The 27901-nt window shown below is 36.7% G+C and overlaps 2 protein-coding genes across 3 annotated transcripts in view; one reads left to right on the forward strand and one right to left on the reverse strand.

Annotated features, from left to right (window-relative positions):
* LOC309628501 (tripartite motif-containing protein 75-like) overlaps nucleotides 1–27901 on the reverse strand; it is a gene marked incomplete at its 5' end in the record, with an annotated part of 418183 nt that overhangs the window by 367666 nt on the left and 22616 nt on the right. The gene's annotated exons all lie outside the window — the stretch shown is intronic.
* APELA (apelin receptor early endogenous ligand) lies at nucleotides 2137–27626 on the forward strand. 2 transcript variants are annotated; one of them, XR_014244574.1, is made up of 4 exons: nucleotides 2137–3820; nucleotides 5016–5105; nucleotides 9154–9301; nucleotides 26310–27626. XR_014244574.1 is itself a non-coding variant. In XM_082391832.1 (3 exons), exons 1-2 carry the CDS (start codon nucleotides 3745–3747, stop codon nucleotides 5102–5104), a joined length of 165 nt encoding a protein of 54 aa, XP_082247958.1. In that variant the 5' UTR covers nucleotides 3517–3744; the 3' UTR covers nucleotide 5105; nucleotides 26310–27626. The 2 variants fall into 2 exon arrangements, 1 of the variants encoding a protein (XP_082247958.1); XM_082391832.1 differs by lacking the exon at nucleotides 9154–9301 and having other exon boundaries at nucleotides 3517–3820.

Below are 27901 nucleotides of genomic sequence, written 5' to 3' on the forward strand. Positions count from 1 at the left end.
ATCTTGAATGATTGGATTAAATCCTGGACATCTAGGAGGACTTCAATTAAGTAAAACTGGGGCAAACAGAGCAGGTCTTTTCGAAGAAAAGAAAGACACGACATGAGCAAAAATAAGAAAAGAGAAAAATGTGAGCAGAGGGTAGCCTAATTTGGATGAAGTGTTTACAGAAAAGGCCCGTTTGAAAGCTTAATGATTTTATATGAGACTCGCTGGTTTCAGCATCGTGGTGAAAGCGTGCGCCCCATATCAAGGAAAATGGGGGAAGGAGTAAGATAACCAGGCAGACTCAATTCAGATGTCTGGCTGAGTGAGGCTAATAAGAAGGGGCCCAGGAGAGAAGTGTCAGATTGGAGAGAGCAGTATGGTAGGGAGAGAGCTAGAGGAACAAAGAGTGAGACCCAAGTGGGGAGGAAGACGGGACAGGCGGGGTAGGACCCCAGGACCAAAATCACAGGAGGAAGAAGCCTGGGCTGGGTGGACACAGGCCTCATCTCGGCTTCGCCATTAACTATTCGCTTTGGGGGCGAGTCACTTCCTTCTGAGTGTGTTCTCTCGTCTGTAAAATGGAGATGAAACCTACATCACCCTATCATGTCTACATAAGACAACTTTTGTTAGATACCTGATATATACAGTATACCACCATAAAAATAAGTATGTTTCTATAGAATTACATAGAGAATATGTTTACTTATAGAAAAGACGAATATATAGCAGTACTGGGTTGGCCAAAAAGTACGGAACATCATATGGAAAAACCCAAACGAACTTTTTGGCCAACCCAATACACTGATTTTCTAGGGCTGCTGTAACAAAGTACCACAAACTGCTGGTGTAGAACAACAGAAATGTGTTCTCTCATCATTCCAGGTGCCAGAAGTACGAAATCAAGGTGTTGGCAGAGCTGATTTTTTCTTGGAGGCTCAGAGGGAGAATCTTGCCTCTCTCTTAACTTCTGGTGGTTGTTGGCAATCCTTGGCGTTCCCATGCTTATAGTCGCCTAACTCCAATCTCCGCCTCTGTTGTCACATGGCGTCCTCCTTGTGTGTCTCTGTGTGTCTCCTTTTCTCACAAGGACGACAGTCATATTGGATTTAGGGCCCAATCTACCCCGCTATGACCTCATCTTAACTAATTACATCTGCAAAGACCCCATTTCCAAATAAGGTCACATTCTGAGGTTCCAGGTTGGCATGAATTTCAACCCAGCATAAGAAGTATATTCCTAACTTATTCTTATTTTTATAATAGCTTCGATAGGCTATTATTATAAGAACTAGGATTTGAGCCTTAGAGGGGAGGGGAACAAAACGGTTGAGGTCCCAGGTCAGGAAATCTGAATTCCATCTATTCCTCTTCCCACGTGTGTAGCCTCGGAGGCTACACCCTCTTTAGTGGTTAGTCTTCTCATCTGATAAACAGGGGGCAGAACTTCAGAGTGTTTGGGGAGGACTAAGGGAAGTAATGCGTGTGATGCACTTTGCATGGTACTGGCCCAGAGGGATGGTGCTCAGCTCACTCTAAGGAGGCTAACCTGTGCTGCAGGTGCCGGTGGGGGGGTGGATAGGGGGAGGGCAAAGTTTCTGCTCATGTGAACGTGACTCACCATTCATCCGGACACAGGCCGAAAGCACTACGTGGAGAGCCCCTCTCATCTTTACAATCTAGCACTCTGCCACTACGACTTCCCCAGGCCAGCTTGCTCAGTGCTAACCCAAGTGACTCGCCACCGCTCTTGATCCAGGTCCCATGGAAATGCCAGGCCACTGGCCACTGTCCAATGTCTAGCACTTCAGTTTGCCCACCAGCTTTATACACTGTATTATTGGACTCCGAAAACCAACTGCTTAATCCTCATCGTCAACTTCTTCTTAAGTTATTTTTGGAAAGAACAATTTAAAATATATGTAAATAATGCCTTAACTTTCATAAATCTGTAATACATTATCTTGCTAAAACTTTATAACTCTTTCAGGTGGAAAACCAGGTAGTTTATTTACATGACTTAAATACAACACTTCGCTGTATCCTGACTGGTGGGAACACCTTCCACAGTACGTGCTTATATTAGCCATATTCTAGGAGTTCATTGTTGGCCACCTGGTAATGAAATATACAAATCTGAATCAGTTACGCAGTTTGTGGTAGTCACTATCTTATCCACAAAGAAGGCTGACCATAGTAATACCTTTGAATAGACTTAAGACTTGGCCTGAAGTTATACTGTCAAAATCTAGATTGGTCTCCTGTTGGTTTGCTCGATTTAACACTCAGTTTTGTCAGCTTGCAGTTGGTTTTCCAGGGTGCTGTACTGAGAACCTTACAGGAGGAGTAAAATCTGAACATTACCTTTGCTATTCGTGAGGCACTTTTATATCATGAGTCCATACTCTTGGATTAAATTGATGTTACGGAATGATGTATAAATGCAGCAGGGCTGCAGAGTGCCCTTTAACCCCCAGATGGGCAAATATTCTCAGGATTTTAAGAAAATGATTTTAAGAACTGCTGTATGCTCTTGCCTGTTATAAAGTTCATGGATAAGCAGGCAGGCAGGGATTCTTACTGACTGATGTCTAAGATAAGCAAATCATGCATTATTTTCAAACCTTAGGAAGCCCAAGGTTGTGTACCAACCACCTGAATCTAGAAAAGTGAAATGCAACAAAATTCCCGGCAATTCACAAGTTGCAGATGCTTTACATTTGGTATTTGGGATCTATCTGAATTTGAGTGTGTCTACACTATCATTTCCATTTACTTTATAGTTAAGTACAGTCATTTTCATTTGTAACAGCTACATATGACAGGCAAGGAAACACTTAAAACCACAAGCGATCTTGGAGCATGTGTGCAAAAGATGACACGAGACTGCTTTTGTCTTCTGAGCTCATTCCTAATTTCTGTGTCCGAAATATATCAGCCACCATATATAAAACTTTTAACAGAACCCAGATTTCACGAATTTGTGGCTTGCCTGAACTTATTTTTTTAAAATCCTGGATGTACTGCAGATAAAATGATCTCTATTACTTTAGAAATTGCACTTTACAAAATAAAAAAGATGAACATTTTTCAGCTTTATTTCAGAACATTCTAAATCCCAGGAACGTTTATTGATGTAAATCCACATAGATTAAGCAATTCAGAGATTTGGGGCAAACAGGCACCACTTTGCAGTACGTTTGGAAAAGAGAAAGCATCTCAGCACATGTTCTGCCACAAAGCATTTGGCAGTCTAAGTTAGCGCTTCAGATTTCCTTCTGAAAGGGACAAGAGACTTCCTGTCATTCCTCTGGGTTTCTGCATGTGACACGGAGGTGCACGATGCAAAGTGTAAACAGATGTAAATGGTGAGGGAGGGAGCCAGGCCAGTGTGTGCTTCTACACACTCTCCACAACCTGCTCGGGGCGCGGTCCGCCTCTCCTAGGAGCTGGCGGCGGACGTTTCCACCCAAGTCACAGGACTCTTGACTGGTTTATTTCACCAATATTTACTTATGGAAATCAAGGGGTGTGGCCGGGGCGGGAGGAGGGGTCTGGGGCCGAGGGGCTGCGACCGCAAAACAGCACCAGTAACCTTATCTGCAGGGATCATTAACCTTTCTGGAAAACGCAGCTGGCTGTGCTCTGAGGTTTGTCCTCAGAATGTGAGGAGAGCCACACAGATACCGCAGAAACTGTTCAAAGGCTGTTGGGTTTACCTTGCGAGCTTTTGCTCCACCGTAGTGCGGCAGAAAAATGAGATTGCAACAATTCTTTTTTCTGTTCCTTGTTTTTATGATGAGTCTTCTACCTATCCACGGACAGAGACCAGGTAGGACTTGGACGAATTTGTACCGAGTGACTTGTTTTCGTGCCTGTTTGTGTGAATGGGCCTCTGAGCATGACTGTGTCTGTGGAAAATCGCGTAGGTGTGCTTGGGGGTGAGTGTGTAGGATTTCAGAAGTATGTTATCTATCCCGTTAGGTCTGTTATTTGGATATTTAAAAAATAGCTGGATTTTAGAATGATGATAAATATTTGACCACTATTTTTCTAAATTTGAAGAAAACTGATCCCAAAGCTATCATAGATAGGGTGTCCTTATAAGTAAAAAGAGAGCTGTTATTTCTAGATATATAGTTAGATGTGTCACTTTAAAAAGTGCCATTTTAGTATTATTGTGCTTACAGAGCCAAAAAAAAGTCAAAAATATGTATGGTCAAGATAAATAATATTAATTTACTTGACACATTTTTCAAGGATTGTATCAGTCGTGTTGTTCTTAACTAACAGGAATTTAGTAAACAAAGTTATTTTTTTAAAGTGCTTTTACTTCAAAACCAAATATCTAAGATTTCAAAGCGCTGGCAAGTAAAAAAGAAAAAAAAAATTAGAAAGTTTTCTAAAGAAAAAGCCAACCCAAATTTAAATAGAAAGGTGACACCATTTATATCTAAATATGTTAGATTATTCACTTGATAATATACTTCTCCATTTACAACAGAAAATGGTGCATAACTGGTTAAACATTCAGTCTCTGCCTTTTAGTTAGAAGTTTGATCACTGAGACTATTTCAAATGATGTTTCCTGGTCTGACCTTTTTTTACATGAATAAGAAAAAAGTTTCAAATTAGCAATTCAGAAAGCAGCTGATCCCTTCTTACTATTTATAGCAATTGCTATTCAAATTGTTTCTCCTCTCAAAATACAGAGCAACTTGGACAATAGTCTTGTAAAATATTTGTGATTAATTCACTACGTAAACTAAGAAGTCTAGAAACATTTAGAAAGAAGTCATGTAGGAGAAGAATTTTACTATTAAATCCCACCATCAACAATGAACTGTTAGGAATACCCGTCCTGAATTTGCATCCCATTAATTTTTTTATATCACAATCACATCTGAACAGATAGCAAATAATCACAGTATAATTTGGATCGAAAGTATTCCCTCACAGTCTTCAGATTAAACAACAACTAATTTTCTGTAAACGCCCCTGATATTTTCCTTTTTTTTTTTTTCCAGCTAATTTGGCAATGAGAAGAAAATTGCACAGGTACAACTGCCTTCAGAGAAGATGTATGCCTCTCCATTCACGAGTGCCCTTCCCCTGAGGTATTTCTGACCGAAAGAGTTTTACTACATTTAGGCCATGTTCCAGATTAGATATACCTACGAATGCTTAAATGGCTTTAGAGTGATGTCAGTTTAAGGAATGCATACTAATGGTTTGCATACTAACAGTGAAATGAAATGATGTTTGGGAATGGCTTTAGTCATTTAATGGGATGGAGGAGGAAAATGTAGGAAAATCTTGATAATTGTTGAATCTGAGTGATAGTTATATGGGGATTAATACTATTGGGTGTGTTTGAAAATTTTCATATTTAAAAAAATCAGGCACGAGGAGAATGTAATGAATTATAAAGGTATCTTTAAACACGTGTTTTGAAAATCTCTGAATAGCTCCCTATGCTCTCCAGAACAAGCACGTTTCCCATTAACACCACTCTATGCTTGAAAGCATTCGGACACGTTTGCCCACCACCACCAAATGGATGATGTATTAGCCTCAATACTTAGTAATTTATTTTTCCTGAAAATATTTCTTTTCATATATAAAATCAAACTTAATATTAATGACATGGCAGCTTTCCAGCTTCACTAACAGGATTGGTCTTGATGGTTGCATCTTTAAGGATAAATTCTGAATAGAATTTTGTTCCTGATTTTACACTACCCCCATCACCAGTAATACTGCTTGAATCAGTTAACATCAAACACCGCCCAAGTTTGTTACTTCACACTAAAAAATAAGAAATTTGACAATCCATTGTAATTATTTTAAGCCCTTGAATTCACATGAAATATATCTTCCTTTAAAAAAAAGTCATAGAAATATCCCTCAGCTGGTTAACATAACACAGGCGGTTGCTAAATTAGCCTATTCATTTGGCCTGTGGACTGGAGCATTTATGGCACTATGCATTCAGGGAAAAGAATGATTGCTGTGCCTGGTGTTTAATACATGCTTTTCAAACCAGTGAAGACCCTGTAGTAGGATATTAAATAAAGGAAGAGCAGTTCAGTAATAAGCATTTACCAAGAGGACTGAGACAGACACCCAAGTTCTCTACGCCTGCATCTGTAACAAATTACTCTTTGCTATCAAAATATGAAAAAGAAATTTGGTGGAGAAATCCAGAAAGATACAAGAGGAAGTTCTTGAGAAGCCAATTCATAGGGACTAAAACATGCTTTAAAAGTGTTTTATATGTTAAAAAATCCTTTGGTGTATGTCGGTGATGAATTTCAGTCTCTCATATAAATAACGGTAAAATCTGTGCTTAGGAGGAGTGGAGAAGTTCAAGATTTTTCCAGCGCTCCTCCACAGATAACAAAGAGGCATTTCACAGTAGCAAGGGAATTCCTGCATATGCAGGAAAGGATGCCTCACAAATGCACACAAAAGCCCTTAGTCAGCCACAGGTTATATTGGCTTTCTCCACAAACCACCTGCCATAAAAACTAGGGCTGTAAGTAAACAAGATGGAGTAGTGAAATTTGAATTGTCAAAGTTAAGGAAAATTTTGACCTGTAAACCAAATTTGTAAACCAAAGGGAAACGTAAGTCGAAGCCATATAAACTATTTAATAATAGCAATCCTTTACAAAAGTTGGGTAATCCTTTTAAAGAACGGCTCAGGTTACAGCATCCATTTTCTCAGTGTTTAGACTGGTCCTACATTCCAGCTACAGTTCTTTGACAAATGTGTAAAAGTCACATTTTGGAATCCAGCATTACTATGAGAGCCATTGAAAGAAAAACGTTAATTTCCCCACAGGGAACTATATTTAATATCCAGTGATAAACCATATAGAAAAGAACATGAAAAAAAAATATATATATATGTATAACTGAATCACTTTGCTGTACAGCAGAAATTAAAACATTATAAATCAACTATACTTCAATAAAATTTTCTTAAACATTAAAAAAAAAAAGATAATTTCCCAAGATCTTGCTCAACCAGTGCTCTAAGTGCTATCTTCAAGTTTGATAGCATGATTCTCGCTGCCCTAAATACTTGCATATTTTTTATATGTCTTGCAACAAAGGTACTTTGACTGCTAGATAAAGGCACTATAGACATAAGTAGTGGAACTCTGAGGCTGAATCTCTCTTCATTTGTCCCCCTCTGTTTTCTACATGCTTTAGATAAAATCACATGTCTTGACTTCATTCAGTTAGGGTCAAGGAAGACTGTAAAGGGATAGGTAAGGTAAACATTTGACTTTGAAGTTTTACAGATTAACCTTTTAGAGTGGTTTAGACTTACAGCTCACTTGATGGGAAAGCCTGATTACCTTTACTCCGTCAATTTTTCCTTCTCACAGAGTCCTCCTCAAAGATCCTCAGTGAGATTTCCTAACTGTTGAGGTAATTAAATAGAAAATCTTGCCATATAAAATTTATTTTCTGATACTTTTTTTTCTCACAAATATTTTGGCATTACCTTCAGCCCTAAGTGAGTTAGAGTGAAGGAAAGCAAAAGAAGGGTGTCTGGAAATCCGAGCTTATAGGTTGATGTGGAAATGAGGTAGGGACTCTAATGATGTCCCCTTCCAACTGTATCATCTCACTACAGCCCTGATTGTATCGATAAATATGTGCTCTAGGTAACGGCACACTCCGCTAACACATACTCTTTCTAGCTTTTTAATAATAATTATGATACATGTTCATGGTATAACATTTTTTTCTAACAGTCTGGAAGAATGTAAAGTCACAAGTAAAAGCCTTCCACCCTCCTCTGTTGCCCATTTTCCCTTCCCAGAGGTAATGGCTATGAAAATATTTTTGGTAAAGTTACCTTTTAAAATTGAGACCCTTGATGACCATTCAAATGTAAATGCTTCTAGTTCTCTGTTTTCTGCCTTTTTAAAAAACTTTTTTGTGGAAGTATAGTTGATTTACAATGTTGTGTTAGTTTTAGGTGTACAGCCAAGTGATTCAGTTATATATTTTTTCAGATTTTTTTCCACTGTAGGTTATTACAAGCTATTGAATGCAGCTCCTTGTGCTACACAGTAGGTCCTTGGTGCTTATCTATGTTATGCATATAGTAGTTGCATCTGTTAATCCCCATACTCCTCACTTGTCCCTTTGGTAACCATAAGCTTGTCTTCTATGCCTGTGAGTCTGTTTTGTATATAGATGCAGTTGTATTATTTCATTCCACTCCTACGCTGGGTCTTTGTGTGCTTTCTCCACACCCAGACAACCAGCCTCTATACTGTTTGCCTTATTCCTACGCCCTTGAAGTCATGATCCCCCCAGCCCTGACCAAATCTCTGCTCTGCCTCCAAACTTGATGCAACTGTCCTATTGTCCTGGCCCTTCTCACTCTATTCTGCCTCTTTGTCTTATCGAAAGCCAACTCTGCCTTCAGCACAGAATCTCCACTTTAGTGGAGCACTTCACCTCCAACTTTAGTGGCGCTCTCTGCAAATAACTCTTCTTACTTTTAAGCACCTCTGATTCCCATTCAGTAATATTTCAAGCCTTTAATGACCTCCAGTTTCCTTAAACGTTTTAACCTCCTTATCCAACTCACAGCCAGAGATGATTCCTCTTCCCAGCGAAAATGGAGGTAATCAAGCTTCAAAACCAGACCCTGCCCTCAAACCACAAACAGCTACATCTGCAGCGTCTTCTGTCTTCCCCTCCTAGTCTTTCATTAGGAGATTCCTTTCTTGGTTATGGTTAATCTCTCCACACCTCGGGAACCTCGATCCAACAATTACTCCCTTTCTTCCCTAGCATATTCAGTATGTCAAAACTGATCGATTTCATCTTTAAAAAAAAAGAAAAAGAAAGAAGGTGCACCCTTGGCCCCATAGTGCTCTCTAGTGAGCAGCTCAGGTTCTTCTCTGCACAGCCAAATGTCTTGAAAAGTGGCTACTTCCTTTCCTCCCATGTATTTTCAATGCACTGTTCCCATTGCCTTCTGGGAAAGGTCCCTAGTGACTTCCTTCTTCTCAAATCCAGTGAACACATCAGCTGTCTCCGTGGGTCAAGTTGTAGAATGAATTTTCCTTGGTTTCAAAGATACCCTGCCCCCTTCTGACCATCTCTGGAATAAACCACTATTCCTTTCAGGACCTGAACAGGGTGTCCACCTGCCTACCTGGAATCACGTCAGCTGCCCCGCAGATACTTGAAGCCCATGGCCACAGTGCACGTGCAGATCTCCACCGTGACTTCCGCACGGCTATTCCTGTGGCTCAGCTCTCTGTTCCGATACCAGGCATGTCATCAGGCAGGACTTCCCTGATGATCCTTTATGTAAAATAGCAGTACCAAAATAAAGTCTTAAAACAATTCTTCACCCTGCCCGAGATATTTCCATGTTCCTTTTCCTGGATGGTTTTTCTCCATAATACTTGATGCCATGTGACAGAACATATATTTACTCTGTTGTTTGTTTAGCATCTTCCTCTCTTCATTAGCATGTAAGTTTCATGAGAACAGGAACTTTGCTTTGGTCATCAGCTATTCAGAAATATCTGATGAGTGATTGAATGAATAGCTAAAAGTAAATTCTTTAATTCCTTCCCCTCAAATATTTCTCCTGTGTTCTCAAAGTTACTGTGTATTAGGCACTGTGCTGTGAAACATAACGTGGTACTGTCCCAACCTAAACTTCTGAGCAGAGTGCCCTAGTGTCCAGTTCTGTTTGGTTGCTCAGCCTGTCATTTCTACCTGACAACCTGCTTCCTCCTTTTCGTCTCTTTACTACTATTTCAGTGCCTGTTATAGCTCTCCAACATGACTGCCACACCTTAACTGATCACTCCAGCCTCCAGGTCTCTTCTGGAAAGTCCATTTTTTGTTTTATCATCTGATCTTTTTAAACTGTAAAGCCAATCATGTCACACCTTGATTAAAATCCTTAACTGTCTCTGTAGCCTTCAAGACAGTGAGAACTCCCATAATTTAACAAACGACACATCACAAAGGGTACCTCCCTGCGGCATCACCTCTTCTCCCCTGCCCTTTCTCAGACTGGATAAGAGTTAAGACAGGATTGCCTAGGTTCTAGCTCTGGCCACACAGCTCACCCACTGGTGATCTCTGGTAGGTCCCTTATCTCTTCTAAGCCTCCTTTCACTTCCAGACCTGTAAAATGGAGCTGGTAATGGTATGTACCTTATCGTAACTGTACCTAGCACATAGTAAGTGCTGAACAGATAGCAGCTAGAATTATTAACATGGCTTTAAAGTCAGTCCATTCTTCACCTCTTGCCCTTCCTCAAGCTACACTTCTGCCTACTTACTCTTTTCCTCACTATCAAGTCCTTCAAGACACCTTCCCTGGTTTTGATACCCCTACAAATTTTGTTAGATGCCCACTTTTTGCTCTCAGCACCGTTTGCATACTTCTGTCAAAATACTCGACTCACCGCCCTGTAATAATGTGTGACCGGACTGGACTCCTCCCTACCGCCCCCCGCATGCTAGAAATTCTCGGAAGGCAGAGTGTGCGTGCTCCGACTTTGTTCAATTAACATTTGTCAAGTGGAGCACAGAGTACAGAATAGCGAGCCTTACTGCTACAGCTGACCACAGATACGCTGAAACAGAGAAGTTTATTACAGTCCTGGAGGAAGCACCCGGCACGCCTCAAGGGGCCACATGGGGAGGCCAAGGCAGAGCGCAGACGGAGAGAGGGGACCTGGGGGACACACGTGCCTTTAGTGGGGTCTGTGGTGGAGTCCTTTGGATTCCTGGGCAAGGGCCTGATAAGTCGATTCAGACCAAAAGAGCATGGTTTTGGTAAGCCCCAGGGGGTCTCATCGAAGGGGCACGTAAGGTAACCGGGCCCTGGGAGACAGGGAGACTGTTGATCACGAGGGCTGCTGGGGAAGTCACGTCAGGAGCTTCCATTTGCTTGTGACCCTGCACTGCTCTCCAGGGCTTGTGCTTCGTTTGTGGGAGGCGCTGGTGTCAGTTTAAAGCCGCACACAAAGTGCATTCCTGGCAGCAGCGCCATGGGGCGGCTTAGCTGGACTCTCATCATTGGCTTGTATGTGTTTATCTTCCTACCTTCAGCCGAAAAATGTGCCTGGAATACAGCAGACACTCCAAAAATTTTGCTCAAAGAAATGAAATGAAACTTTTATCGCTATTTATTGTCTTAGCATTTAAGAGGTACTACCATCAGGCCCCAACACACATTTTCAGCTTTATTTCCTGGTATTAACTGCCAGACTGAACTCTTGCTCCCTCATCTCACCAAGTGCAAACCCTGCCTCTCCCCCAGGGTTCTCTTCCAACTCCATTTCCTATATGAGGCCCACCCTGATCCAAATAGCGTAAAATACTTTCCCACTCTCAACAATCACTGCATTTTTATCAGTAGGCTTTTAAAGTCATTTATCATATTCTACTTTATTTCATCAAATTTTACCAGTACTGGAATGTGAGCTCCTTGAAGATAAGACTTGGCCCCTAAAGTTTAGACTATAAACCTTTATAGTGCGTGAATAGCGGAGAGCAGCTTGAAGTACAGGGGATTCTGGCATGGACTGTAGTATCTGTAGGACGTCTTGCTCAAGACTAAATAAAATATAGAAAATTACTGTTTTCTCAATTAATCATAGTCTAGTGTCCAAAGACCACGTCAGGGAAAATCCCTAATGTTCCTAATTTACCGATGAAATAAAACTTTTTTATAAAGACCCTGATGCCTTTATGATAATACATACAATATAACATACTGAATATTTAAATATACAGCTATGTTTTACATACATATTATTATAATAAATGTACATTCCCCTATGCAAAATATGTATATGATGGACTAAAGCCAAATTTCAGAGTGTTCTTCACTTTGGAAACTGATTTCTCATTACAAAGTGTGTAATAATTCTTTTTGCAGATATTTAGTTAAGGTAGCTGTTGTCTAACATGTTTAGGAATCTAAAATTTCTTTGTAGCATAAAGTTTTTGTTTGTTCTCAATTATGTATTCAATTAGTGACCTAGTGATTTCAGGTAAACTTTATTATTGCATAGCAGTAATATATTTGAAAAATATATTATTCTTGGACAATAACAAGAGAATATTTTTTAAGTGACTTGAGAAAAACAAAATCACTTATCATTAACTTTTTCAATACATTCCACTTTTGGATGTATTTTTTTTTAATAGTGATGTGTGATATTGAATGCCACAATTCTCTCCACACTACCAGTAATACCAAAATGTTAGATGAATTCTAAACTTTCCTGATCTTAACAAAATTATTAGCAATTTTCACCAGAAACATTCAAAATCTTGTCAGTGTATCTACAATTCCTCAGAATATTGCTAATTTATAATTAAAATCCTTGATAGTTTCCCTGTTACCACTCGGAATATTTATAAATAAAATAATGATGCAAACCACATGTCTTCTGCTTTGCTTTGTTAAAATTCTATTAGAGAAGAAAAATAGGCAGAATAGACAGGCTTTCCCAAGGCCCCCTTCACTGGTCTTAGCCCTGCACACCTGTGGTCATGTCTAGAGCTTGGGTCAGCCACTGCCGCTATTCTAACCCCATCAGGCCTTCCAGAGCATTGACCCTTGACTGGTCCCTTTCTCCTGCTAAGATTGTACAATTCATTAGTTCCATAATTGCTGCCAGTATCACAGGTTTTCCTGCTGCTCTGTCTTATTGTTCTGGAAGAATCCTGAAGTCTTCAAACAGGCATGTTATTGCTGCTGGAGAATACATAAGAAGTCACACTGGAAATGCTTCAGATTCTTCATCGAATCCCAAACTGTACAGCAAACCTATATTTCTGTGGTCAACTTGCTGCCTGGCGCTCCACAATAACTGTTTCTTTTTCTATTCACCTCAAATTTTAGGCCCTTATCTTAAGGCAGATGGCCTTGCCTCATATCACAGAGAAAAGAGAAGTCATCACATGGTATACCCCTCAGCCTCCAAGTATAAAACAAGACTCCCATCTAACCCACCTCCTACTCTGCCCACCCTGACCCTCCTCTTCCTCTGGGTGTCATGGAAGGTACGACCGTTGCTCCATCTGTGTGTGGATCCCTTCCCTTGCCACCTTCTCAGGAATCTCAAACTGCCACTTTCACACGGTCTTCATTCTCTTTGCCCTCTGGATCGCCATGTCAACACTGAGGTGTAAACGCTGGTGAGACTACACAGTAAAACAACACAGGCACACGCTCCTTAGTCAAGGCTCTCAGGTGAGTCTTCTGTACTCCTCGTCTCCAATTCATTATTTCCCATTCACATTTTAACCTACTCTAATCGTACAACTTCTTTAAAATAACGTCAATCATCTTCATTTGCTTATCTTTCCCTCTGATTTCTCAGCAGAATTTAGCAACTGACTACACTCAATCTGCAAAAATCCCTTCCCTTAAATTCCAGGATACCATACGTATACTTTTCTGCTAAATTCTCAGCTGACTCTCTGGCTCCTAGGCAGGTGTTATCTTACCTGGAAAGACTTGCATGGCGGAGTTTCTCTACTCTCCCCTGCTCCATTTCAGCCATTCCTTTGTCCTCAATTACCTCTTCACGAGGAGTGGTAATACTCTGCAGGAAAAAAGGAAGATCATCTCAATGAGAACAAGCAAAGCCTATTTATTCAGAGCTTGCTATGGCAAGGGAGTAAGCCACCATGACTATTTGGCTATTAAGAATAATTCTGTTCTGAACATTCGTGTACAAGTTTTTGTTTGAACATATGTTTTCAGTTCTCTTGGGTGTATACCCAAGAGTGAAATTGCTGGATTATACGGTTACTCTATGTTTAACTTATTGAGGAACTGCCAAACTATTTTCTACAGTGGTTACAGCAATTTACATTCCTAACAACAATATGTAAGTGTTCCAATTTCTCTACATTCTCACCAGTACCTGTTATTATAGCCGTGCTAGTGCGTGTGAAGTGGTATCTCGTCATTTTGATTTACATTTCCCTAATGACTAACAATGTAGAGCACCTTTTCATGTATCCATTGGCCATTTGTCTATCTTCTATGGAGAAACAGCTACCCAAATCCTTTGCCCATGTTTTTCAATTGACTTACTTGTCTTTTTATTGTCAAGTTGTAAAAATGCTTTATATACTTTGAATACATGGCCCTCATCAGATATATGATTTGCAAATTAGTTTCTTCCATTCTATTGATTGTCCTTTCACTTTCTTGGTGTTGCCCTTTGAGAACAAAAGTTTTTAGTTTTGTTAGAGTCCAGTTTGTCTATCTTTTCTTTGGTTGCTTTTGCTTTATATGTTAAAACACCATTGACTAATCCAAGGTCACGTATATTTACATTTTATTTTCTTCTAAAAGTTTTATAGTTTTGTATCTTACATTTATGTCTATGATCCGTTTTGAGTTAAATTTTGTGTATGGTGTGAGGAAGGAGTCCAACTTCTTTTGCATATGGATATCCAATTGTTCTAGCACAATTTGTTGAAATTCCTATTCTTTCCTCCATTGAATTACCTTGGCACTACTGTCAAAAATCTGTTGACCACTAGTGTAAGGGTTTATTTCTGGACTCTCAGTTCTATTTCATTGATGTAATGTCAATCCTTGAACTAATCCTATAATAGTTCTATTGATTATTGCATTATTTTAGCAAGTTTTTTAATCAGGATGTGTGAGTTCTCCAATTTTGTAGTTCTTCAAGATCGTTTTGGTTATTCTGGTTCCTTGAATTTCCATATGAATTTTAATATCAGCTTGTCAGTTTCTGCAAAGAGCCAGCTGTGATTTGGATAGCATTATGTTTAATCTGTAGATCAATGTGGGAAGTATTGCCATCTTCACAATTATGTTTTTCTATACATGAACGTGGACCCTTGAGCAACATGGGTTTGCATTGTGTAGGTCCACTTATGTGGATTTTTTTCACTAAGTAAGTGCCACAGTCCTACACAATCCATGGTTGATTGAATCTGTGGATGTAGAACTGCAGATACAGAGGGCCAACTGTAAGGTTATACGCAGATTTTCAACTGTGTGAAGGGTCAGTCCCCCTAATCGCCACGTTGTTCAAGGGTCAACTGTAATCAGATCTAACTTAGTTTATCTCAACATTTTATAATTTTTTAGAATACAATTTTTATACCTCTTTTGTTTAGCTTACTCCTGATATTTTATTCTTTTGGTGCTATTGTAAATGGAATTTTCTTAATTTATATTTTTGAATTATTCATTGCTAATATATAGAACTGTAATTGATTTTTGCTTATCGACCTTATATCCTATAACCTTAATGAAATTATTAATTCTCATAGATTTTAGTTGGTTCCTTAGGATTTGCTGTGTATGAGCTCATGTCATCTGCAAATAGATGTAGTTTTACTTCTTCATTTCTAATCTGGATGCCTTTTATTTCTTTTCCTTGTCTAATTGCCCTAACTAGTCTGGTGCAATGTTGAATAGAAGTGGTGAGAACAGACATCCTTGCCTTATTCCTGATCTAAGATGGAAAGCATTCAGTCTTTCACCATTAAGTATGATGTTAGCTGTGGAACTCTGTAGACGTCCTTTATCAGGTTGAAGAAGATCCCTTCTGTTCCTAGTTTGTCGAATATTTTTATCATGAAACAAGAGTGTTGAGTTGTGTCAACTGTTTTCTCTTTATCTATTACTATTGTGCATTTTCATCCTTTATTCTATTGAAATCATATATTACAGTAAATGATTTTTGGATGTTAAACCAATCTTGCATTCCTGGGTTAAATCCCACTAGGTATGATTTTTATATATTGCTGGATTCAGTGTGCTAGTATTTCAATATATTTTTGTATTAATACATTCACATTGGTCTGTAGTAGTTTTCTTTTCTTGTGATGTCCTTTTCTGGTTTTGGTATCAGGGTAACACTGATCTCATAGAATGAGTTGGGAAGTGTTTCTACCTCTTCTATATTTTGGAAGTGTTTGTGAAGGATTAATACTAATTATTTAAATGTGTGGTAGAATTCACCAGTAAAGCCATTTGCCTAGGGCTTTTCTTTGTCAAAGATTTTAAATTGCTAATTCAATGTTTTTATTTGTTAAAGGTATATTCAGATTTCACTGTTTCTTCTTGAGTCACTTTTGGTAGTTTGTGTTGTTCCAGGAATTTGTTCATTTCATCTAAGTTATCTAACTTTCTGGCATACGATACAGAATATTTATAATTTGTTCTTTATTTCTATAAGGTCTGTGGTGATGTTTTCTCTTTCATTCCTAAGTTTAGCAATTTGAGTCTTTTCCTTTTTATTCATGGTCAGTCTAGATAAGGTTAGTCAATGTTATTGACCTTTTCATAGGACCAAATTTTGGTTTTGTTCATTTTCTCTACACTTTTCCCATTCTCTATTTCATTCATTTCTGTTCTACTCCTTACTATTTTCTTCCTTCTGTTTGCTTTAGGTTTCATTTGCTCTTTTTTTCCTAGTGTTTTAAGGTGGAATGTTAGCCTATTGATTGACATATTTCTTCTCTTTTATTTTTATTGATCTTCTTTTTTAATATGGATGTTTAGTTATAAATTTTCAGCTAAGCACAACTTTAGCTGCATCCCATACGTTTTCATATTCATCTCAAAGTATTTTCTTATTTCCCTTGTGATTTCTTCTTTGATCTAATGGTTGTTTAGAAGTGTGTTGTTAATTTCCAATTATTTGTGAATTTCCCAGATTTATTTGCTATTGATTCCTAATTTCATCCTGATGTTAAATCATCTATTTCTCATTTCAATTGTGTCAGTTTTTGCTTCATGTACTTTGGGACTCTGTTTTTAGGTGTATATATCTTCATAATTATTTTATCTTTCTCAGTTGACCCTTTTATCATTACAAAATGTCTTGTAATAATAATTTTTGTCTTAGAGTTTATTTTATCTGACATTAGTATATCCACTTCAGTTCTCTTATGGTTGCTGTTTGCATATTATCTTTTTCTATCCTTTTACTTTCAATCTGTTTTGTGACATTGAATAAAAAGTGTGTCTCTTGTAGACCATATAGTTGGATCATTTTTCTTTTACTGTCTGATAATATCTACCTTTTGAATGGTTTGTTTAGTAGATTCACATTTAGTATAATTATTGATATGGCTGGGCATATACTTGGTATTTTACTTTTTGTTTTCTATGTCTCACGTATTTTTTTCCCTCTGTTCCTCCATTCCTCCTTTACTTTTTTTTTTTGCATTAAGTTAATATTTTCTAGTGTAATATTTTAATTCTTTTAACTTTTTTTCACTACATTATTTTCTTAGTGGTTGCTCTAGGACTTAAACAATACATATCTAAACTTATCTGAATCTAATTCAGATTATACTACTTTAAGTCCAGTAAGATGTAGAAATACATATATAGTGCTATTGTCTCTTCCCTTTTAATTCTATTATAGTTATACATATTGCATACACACACACACACACACATATATATATATAACACATCCAACTTTGTTGTAATTTTCACTTTATACAATTTTAGGTCCTTTAAAGCTGAGGGAATAAAGGAAAGGAAGTATATATTTATAGAGTTGTTATATCAACCTTCTTATTTATCATTTCTGGTTCTTGTCATTAGTAGATTTTTCTGATATGTTAGTCTGTCAGGCTGTTTTAACAAAGTACCATAGACTGGGTGGTTTATAAACAACAGAGATTTATTTCTCACAGTTCTTGAGGCTGGGAAGTCCAAGAACAAGGCACCAGCAGACTCAGTGTCTAGTGTGAGCCTATTCTTGGTTCATAGATGGTCATCTTCTTATGTGTCTTCACATGGTGGTAGGGAGTTCTCTGGTTTCTACATTAAAAGGGCACTAATCCCAATCATGAGGGCTCCACCCTCATGACCTAAACACCTCCCAAAAGCCACACCTCCAAATACCATCCACTGGGGTTAGGTTCCAACATATGAGTTTTGGGGGAAAACAAACATTCATCCTATAGCACCTGAATAAATGTTTCTCTGTTTGCGCTATTTCCTTAAGACAATTTCTGTAAACTTTAAATACTTTGAAAAAAAAAATTTCACCAGCTATAGTTGATTCACAGGTTAGAAGGACCACAGAGTTCCTTATACCACCACTTTAAGTACTCTGCAAATTATGCATATTTTAAACATTGGTACTTAGTGGCAAATTGCTCTCTAGAAAAGCTTCACCACTTTGCATTTCCAGTAACAAGTCATGAGAATGTGTATTCCCCATACTCTTGCCAACACTGAGTATTAGCAATACTTTTTGTTTTTGCCTAGCTCATAAGCAAAAAAACTCATCTCTTTTTTATGTTCAAAATTTAGACAGTCTGAGTTGAGAGATGATTCCTAGAAGAGGCGTACCTGCATATTCTTACTGCTAAATTATAGTTGACACTCCAACAGGACTATCAGGAAAGTGAAGGAGAAAGAAGCTTCTAGAAATGAAGCAAGAGACTGTTTTCATGTCTTTGGGAAGTGGTCAAAACAAACTGTCTAGGACAAGCCCCAGGAATCCCCTGGATGCACAGCCAGCCATGCTCATATCCAGTCCTACAAACCAACTGGCTGGTACAAGCCCTGGGATACATGGGCCACACAGCCAGCATCACCATGACCTGGCCCTGTCCACCAGTGGACTGGCAGCCACCACGTGAAGCAGAGCCTGACAGCCAACTGAGCAGGGGGTCAGCCCCACCTACCAACATGCCCAAAGGACTCAGCCCTGCCACAACCGAAGAACTCACACAACCAATATAGGGGACACCCCTAGAGCGTATAACTGATGACCAGAGAGGAGTGTGCTGCTGGGCCCCATAGGATGTCTTCTACATAAGGCCACTTATCCCAAGATTGGGAAATTAACTGACCTACCTAAGACCTAGAAATAAATACAGAAAATTAGGCAAAATGAGGCAACAAAGGAATCTGTTCCAAACAAAGGAACAAGATAAAAATCCAGAAGTAGAACTAAGTGCAGTAGAGATTAAAAAATCTAACCAATCAAGAGTTCAAAGCAATGATGATGAAGTTGCTCAACATTCTTGGGAGAAAATAAACACAGTGAGAAGTTTAACAAAGAGCTGGAAAATATAAAGAAGAACCAAAGAGAGCTGAAATATACAATAACTGAAGTGAAAAAAAATACACAAGAAGGAATCAAGAGTAGCGAAGATGATACAGAGGAACGGACCAAGGAACAGGAAGAGAGAGTAGTGAATATCACCCAAGCTGAAAAGAAAAAAAAAAACTTAAAAAAAAATTTTTTATTGCAGTATAGTTGCTTTACAATGTTGTGTTAGTTTCTATTGTACAGCAAAGTGAATCAGCTATATGTATACATATATCCTCACTTTTTTGGATTTCCTTCCCATTTAGGTCACCACAGCACTGAGTAGAGTTCCCTGTGCTATACAGTAGGTTCTCATTAGTTATCTATTTTATACACAGTAGTGTATATATGTCAATCCCAATCTCCCAATTCATCCCACCTTCCCCTTCCCCCTTGGTATCCATACGTTTGATCTCTATGTCTGTGTCTCTATTTCTGCTTTGTAAATAAGATCATCTATACCATTTTTCTAGATTCCACATATATACATTAACATATGTTATTTGTTTTTCTCTTTCTGACTTACTTCACTCTGTATGACAGTCTCTGGGTCCATCCACATCTCTACAAATGACTCAGTTTCATTCCTTTTTATGGCTGAATAATATTCCATTGTATATATGTACCATATCTTCTTTATCCTTTCCTCTGTTGATGGACATTTAGGTTGCTTCCATGTCCTGGCTATTGTAAATAGTGCTGCAATGAACATTGGGGTGCATGAATTATGGTTTTTGAATAATGGTTTTCTCTGGGTTTATGTCCAGTAGTGAGATTGCTGGATCATATGGTAGTTCTATTTTTAGTTTTTTAAGGAACCTCCATACTGTTCTCCATAGTGGCTGTATCAGTTTACATTCCCGCCAGCAGTGCCAGAGGATTCCCTTTTCTCCACACCCTCTCCAGCATTTATTGTTTGTAGAGTTTTTGATGATGGCCATTCTGACTGGTGTGAGGTGATACCTCATTTTTAATGAAGACAGTTTAAGAGACGTCTGAGACAACATCAAACATACTAACATTCACATGGTAGGGGTCCTAGAAAGAGAAGAGAGAAAGGGGCAGAGAACTTATTTGAAAAATAATAGCTGAAAACTTCCCTAACCTGGGAGAGAAAACAGACTTCCAAATCCAGGAATCACAGAGAGTCCCAAACAAGGTGAACCCAAAGAAGTCCACACCAAGACACACTGCAAATAAAATGGGAAAAATTAAAGATAAAGAGATGACCTTAAAAGCGGCAAGATAAAATAAGCTAATTACATACAAGGGAACCCCCTAAGTCTATGAGCTGACTTTGCAGCAGAAATTTTGCTGGCCAAAAGATAGTGGCATGATATGCTGAAAGTGATGAAAGGGAAAACCTACAGCCAAGAATATGCTATCATTCAGATTTGAAGGAGAGATAAAAAGTTTTATAGAAAAGCAAAAGCTAAGAATTCCTGACTACTAAACTGGCTTTGTAAGAATGTTAAAGGGACTTCTCTAAGTGGAAAAGACCACAGCTAGAAATATGCAAATTACAAAGGGAAAAGTCTCATTGGTAAAGGCAAACATGCAGTAAAGGTAAGTAGATCAACCACTTAAAAAGCTAGTGGTAGGGTTAAATAAAAGACAAAGGTAGTAAGATCATCTATACCCATAAGTAGTTAAGGGATACACAAAACAAAAAGATGTAAAATGTGAGGTCAAAAATGTTGCGGGAGTGGGGAGTAAAAGTGCAGATTTGTTAGAATGTGTTGGAACTTAAGGGATCATCAACTTAAAAAAAAATCACGTTTACAAATAGATTGTTATATATGAACCTCAGAGTAACCACAAACCAAAAATCTAAAGTATATACACACACAAAAAAGGGAAAGGGGTCCAAAGATTTGATTGACTAAAGATATGTCAATAAAATCACAAGAAAAGAGAGCAAAAGAAGAAAAAAGGAACAAAAGAGAACCTCAAAACAACCAGAAAACAATTAACAAAATGGCAATAAGTGCATATCAGTAAATAACTTTAATGTAAATTGACTAAATTCTCCAAGAAAAAGAGTGGATGAGTAGATTAAAAAAATAATAAGACCAATATATATGCTGCCTACAAGAGAGTCACATCAGATCTAAAAACACAGACTGAAAGTGAAAGGATAGAAAAAGGTATTCCTTGCAAATGGAAACAAAAAGAAAGCTGGGGTAGCAATACTTATATCAGACAAAATAGACTTCAAAACAAAAACTGTAAAAAGAAACAAAGAAGGACATTACATAATGAAAGTGATCAATCCAACAAATGATATAAAGATTGTAAATATATATATCCACCTAAATACATAAAGCAAATATTAATAAACATGAAGGGAGAAATTGACAGTAACACAGTAATATTAGGGGATTTTAAAATCCTCTGGCCTTACAGGACACATTAGACCAGATGGACTTAAATATATTTACAAACTATATAAACTTTATATGTGTGTGTGTGTGTGTGTGTGTGTGTGTGTGTGTGTGTGTATTCCAGCCAAAGGCAGCAGGATACATATTCTTTTTAACTGAACATGGTATATTCTCCAGAACAGATCACATATTAAGTCCCAAAACAAATGCCAATAATCTAAGAAGACCGAAATCATCAAGTAATTTTTCCAGTCACAATGGTATGAGTATAGAAATCAACTACAAGAAAAAAACTGCAAGAAACCACAAACACATGTAGGCTAAACAATATGTTACTAAACAACCAATAGGTCACTATAGAAATAAAAGAGGAAATCAAAAAATACCTTGCAACAGAGAAAAATGGAAACACAATGATCCAAAATTCATGGAACACAGCAAAAAGCCGTTCAAAGAGGGAAGTTTATAGTGAGACAAGCCTACCTCAGGAACCAAGAAAAATCTGAAGTAAACAATCTAACCTTACACCTAAAGGAATTAGAAAAAAGAAAAACAAAACCTGAAGTTAGTTGAAGGAAAGAAATAATAAAGATTGGGGCTGAAATAAATGAAATAATAACAAAAAAATTAAAAATAAAAAAGATCAATGAAACTAAGAAATGATTCATTGAAAAGATAAAGAAAATTGATAAGCCTTTAGCCATACTCATCAAGAAAAAAAAGGGCCCAAATAAGTAAAATTAGAAATGAAAAAGGAGAAATTGCAACTAACACCACAGGAATACAAAGAATCATAAGAGATTACTATGAACAATTATACTCCAATAAAATGGACAACCTGGAAGAAATGGATAAATACCTAGAAATGTACAATCTCCCAAGACTATATCAGAAAAAAATAGAAAATATGAACAGACTTATTACCAGTAATAAAATTTATCAGTAATCAAAAAACTCCCAACAAACAAAAGTCTAGGACCAGAGTGCTTCACAGCTGAATTCTACCAAACAGTTAAAGAAGAGTTAGCACCTTTCTCCTTAAAGTAATGTAAAAAACTGAAGAAGGAGGAACACCCAAACTCATTCTATGAAGCCAGGATCACCCTGATACCAAAACCAGAAAAAGACAACACAAAATAAGGTAATTACAGACCAATATCACTGATGAATATAGATGCAAAAATTCTCAACATAGTATTAGCAAACCGAATTCAACAATCTATTAAAAGGATCATTCACCATGGTCAAGTGGGATTTATCACAGGGATGGTTCCATATCCACAAATCAGTCAGTATGATAGAACCACATTAACATATTGAATAAAAGTCATATGATCTTTTCAATAGCTTTTGACATCATGCAACATCTATTTTTGATAAAAAGTCTCAAAAAAGTGGGGAAACCATACCTAAACATAATAAAGGTCATATAAGACAAAACTAGAGCCAATATCATCCTCAACAGTGAAAAGCTGAAAGTATTTCCTCTAAGATCAGGGACAAGACAAGGCTGCCCACTCTTGCTACTAGAAGTCCTAGCCACAGCACTCAGACAAGAAAAAGATATAAAAGGATTCTAAATTGGAAAGGAAGAAATAAACTGTCACTGCTTGCAGATGACATGATACTATACATAGAATCCTAAGGATATCATTTAAAAAAACTACTAGAACTCATCAATGAATTAAGTAAAGTAGCAGTATACAAAATTAATATACAGAAATCTGTTGCATTTCTATGCATTAACAATGGGCTAGCAGAAAGAGGAATTAAGAAAACAATCCCATTTACAATTCCATCAAGAAAACTAAAATACCTAGACGTAAATCTAACCAAGGAGATAAAAGACCTATACTCAGAATACTTTAAGACACTGATGAAAGAAATTAAAGACGACACAAACGAATGGAAAAATATACCATGCTCATGAACTGGAAGAATTGATATTGTTAAAGTGACCATATTACCAAAGGCAATCTACAGATTCAATGCGATCCCCATCAAAATACCAATGGCATTTTTCTCACAAATAATTCTAAAAGTTGTATGGAAACATGAAAAACAAACAATCTTGAGAAAGAATAACAAAGTTTGAGGTATCATGGTCCCTGATTTCAAACTATACTACAAAGATACAGTAATCAAAACAGTATAGTACTGGCACAAAAACAGACACAGACCAATGGAACAGAATAGCGAGGCCAGAAGTAAACTCATGCACTTACGGTCAATTAATCTACAAAAAAGAAGGCAAGATTATACAATGGGGGAAAGGCAGCCCCTTCAACAAATGGTGTTAGGAGAACTGGACAACTACATGCAAAAGAATCAAACTGGACTACTTTCTGACACCATATAAAAAATAAATTCAAACGCATTAAAAACTTAAGTGTAAGACCTGAAACCATAAAACTTCTAGAAGAATACATAGGCAGTATGTTCTCTGACATCAGTCTTAGCAATATGTTTTTGGATCTGCCTCCTCATGCAAGTGCAACAAAAGCAAAAATAAACAAATGGGACTACATCAAACTAAAAAGCTTTTGCACAGTGTAGGAAACTATCAACAAAACAAAAAGGTAGCCTAGTCACGGGAGATATTTTCAAAGGATAATCCAATAAGGGGTAATATCCAAAATATACAGAGAACTCATACAACTCAACATCAAAAAAAACCAACAACCTGATTAAAAAATAGGCAGAGGACCTGAATAGACATTTTGCTAAAGAAGACATACATATGGCCAACATACATATGAAAAGATGCTCAACAGTTTCTAATTATTAGGGAAATGCAAATCCAAACCACAACAAAATATCACCTCACACCTCTCAGAATTGCTATTATCAAAATAAATTACCAGTGCTTTCAAGGATGTGGGGAAAAGGGCACCCTTGGGAATTGTTGGTGAGATTGTAAATTGGTGCAGTCACTACGGAAAATAATATGGAGGGTCCTCAAAAAATGAAAAATATAACTACCATACAATCCAGCTATTCCACTTTTGGATATTTTTCCAAAGGAAATAAAAACACTAATTTGAAAAGATAAATGCACCCCTATATTCATGGCAGCATTATTTACTATAGCCAAGATATGGAAGCAAAATAAGTGTCCACTGATCAATGAATTAGTAAAGAAGATTGTATAAACAATGGAATACTACTCAGCCATAAAAAAGAATGAAATCTTGTCATTTGCGACAACACAGATGGACCAGAGGGTATTACCCTAAGTGAAATAAGTCATATAGAGAAAGGTAAATATCAAGTGATTTCACTTACATATGGTATCTGGAAAACAAACGGAAGCAGACTCATCAATAAGGGAACAAACTGGTGGTTGCCAGAGGGCATGGGGATCAGGGGTTGAGTGAAATGGTGAGGTATATTAAGAGGTTCTGACTTCCAGTTACAAAATAAATGAGTCATATGCATGAAATGTGCAGCATGGGGAATAATATAGTCTATAATATTGTAATGATTTTGTCTGGTGACAGATGGTAACCAGACTTGTGGTGATAATTTGTATTGTATAAAAATATCAAATCACTATGTTGTACACCTAAAACTAATATATTTTAAGTCATTTATACTTTTTTAAAAAGATGAATAAGTTTTCGAGATTTACATGGTGATTATAATTAATAACACTATATTATATACTTGAAATTTGCCAGAAGAGTAGATCTTAAATGTTCTCACAGCAAAAATGAAATGGTAATTAAGTGACATGATGGAGATGTTAAAGCTATGGTGGTAATCATATTGCAATGTACAATTGTATCAAATCATCACTTTTTACACTTTAAACTTATACAATGTTGTTATATGTCAATTATCTCTATTAAAGCTGGAAATAAATTTTAAAAAATTTATACTGCCTAGGGAAACCCTGGCACCAGTAATTCTCTTCCTGTAAAAGATCCATTATCCTCTTAAGTGAAAATTAGTTATATTTTCCCCTACCATATATTTAAAATGTATTGCTAAGTACTAATTATTAAATAGTCTTGTAGTATTAAGATTCCTCAGAACAATTTTTAAAAATTGAAGTATAGTTAATGGACAATATTACATAAGTAACAGGTATGCAATATAGTGATTCACAATTTTGGAAGTTTATACTCCATTTATAGTTATAAAATATTGGTTATTTTCCCTGTGTTGTACAATATATCATTGTAGTTTATTTTATATATAATAGTGTGTACTTCTTAATCCCCTACCCCTATCTTGCCCCTCCCCGTTTCCCTGTCCCTAAAGGTAATCACTAGTTTGTACTCTATATCTGTGAGTCTGTTTCTTTTTTGTTATATTCACTAGTTTGTTGTATTTTTTAGATTCCACATATAAGTGATATCATACAGTATTTGTCTTTCTCTGGGACCATTCTGTTTGTTAAATAAAATACCCCGAAGTAAGATTTTGGTTCTGATATCTTTCTTTGACCTGCTCCAAATAACTTTCTTAGCTGGTATAAATATCAGGAATCAATATCCATAATATTAAAAAAAAAATAGTTGAGACTACCAATGTGGGTCACTGAGCAAATAAAGATTATTAGATGAAAAATAATTTAATGTAAAACCTTTTTAATAGGATAAATTCAGACTTTTAAACAAATACAGTGCTGTATTTATATTGAAAGGTAAGAAAATATGAAGTTGCTTTCAGCACTGACAAACCGCGGTAACTTTTCATAATTCATTGTCTATAAAAAGAAATTAAGCATGAGTAAATTGGTCTGCTGGATAGCATTTCTTATTGTTTCTTTCTCCTTTGCTTCCAAATCTAGATCTTCTCTATCTAACTTCTCCAGGTCTACCAGAAGAGGAGTGAAGGAAAAGATACCCACCCACGTAATAGTGTGATTGCTTAGAAGTTTCTGTATGAAAAGGAATTGTTTGAAAGCAATGGGATGGTTTATTAGTTTCACACGATTCTCTTCTTCCTGGTTTCTCTTTAGAGAGAAAATAAATTCAAAAGCAATTCCAGTCTGAAGTATAATTATTTGCTTGCATAACAAAATTCTCTTATCTTTTTCTGCACATTATTCTTCTTACCTGGTTTAAGAAGAAAAACTCTTTAATGTCTTAGAACTCTCTAACAGTAAAAAGTGTAGGAGTTTAAAATTGTCCTTTCATATTCTTATAATTTTCCGAAGGTATTAAAATTACTTTTTATGTTTGAGTGATTGTTAAAAAAAATCCTAAATCTGAAATCAGTTGCATTGGCTATTTGGCTTTGCAGAATAGGGAGAAAATTATTGGTTCATTGATTGTTTATATAGAGAGACAAAGAAAGAAACTATTAACTGCTACCAATGTTATATAATAAGCTTTAATGTTTATGAAGGTATTTTTTACTTTGAATAATATCCATTTATAGTTGTAAAATAAAGTCTGAAATACTAATTGTAGTTCAGTTTATATTACAGCTGAAATGTTTATTTCTGAACCTATTTTTCAACATGTCGTCATAAGAAGCCAATGTCTGATTTCTTTTGAAGTTCTGTTTTATGCCCTTTATTCATCTGTATAGACAGCTTCTTAGAAAGGCCAACTTAAAATTGAAATTTAAAAGACACTTATGCCAATAAAGTCTCAAGCAGAGCGATGTCTCCACTACATGAGTGCTCATCAGTCTGCTAGGCTTTATTTTGGTGTGGTGGTGAGACATGTAAATAAAAACTCAGAGGGAATTTAAGGATATGATTACCAAAGAAGGACACTATCCTAAGTCTGAACTGTATTGATAATTAGTTGTTCTCAAGTTGTTAAATATGCTCCTAATTTGTATTTATTCAAAGACTGTTAGCTCACTGCCATAAAGTTTTAATTATTTTACTGTAAGTTAACGCTAGATATGAAATTTACATATTCATATCTTGACTAGAAATTTTACTTTGTAAACATTCTCGAGTGGGAGAAGCCATAAACCTTTAATCCCTATTTTGCCAAAATAAAAAACTGAGATTTATATATAAAGAATTTGAAATATAAATTCTGATACATGCAAGTTTGTCTCCCTTTCATAGCTTGTTAACAGTGTTTTGGGGGGATGGGAGGTGCTTATAAAAGTACTGTAATTAAATTTACACACAAACAAAAGATGTTTTATGAAATATGTCATTTCATTATTTAAATTGGATATTTGGGGGGAACTCTAAATGGTTTTCTAAATGAATTATAATTCCTTTGCACAAGTGCATTTAAGTAGAAACATAGCTATTAACAATTATATTTGTAGAAAACATATATGTACTTGTTTATATAATTTGTACAAAAAAAGAAAAGATCCATACAGCTCAGATACATCTCATGGAATACAAGCCTACACTTTTGCAAGATCAGAGTCTCACATTCACAGAAAAAGTTAAAAACCAGC

The sequence above is a fragment of the Balaenoptera borealis genome, assembly GCF_965194805.1.
Source record: "Balaenoptera borealis genome assembly, chromosome: 4".
NCBI classification, from domain to species: Eukaryota; Metazoa; Chordata; class Mammalia; order Artiodactyla; family Balaenopteridae; genus Balaenoptera; species Balaenoptera borealis.

What these genes read in the sequence shown, in the direction of transcription:
- APELA (XM_082391832.1), top strand. Translation starts at nt 3,745, where the DNA reads ATGAGATTGCAACAATTCTTTTTTCTGTTCCTTGTTTTTATGATGAGT. An exon ending in TATCCACGGACAGAGACCAG is followed by an intron (nt 3,821 to 5,015) that starts GTAGGACTTGGA and finishes TTTTTTTTCCAG; the next exon opens with CTAATTTGGCAATGAGAAGA.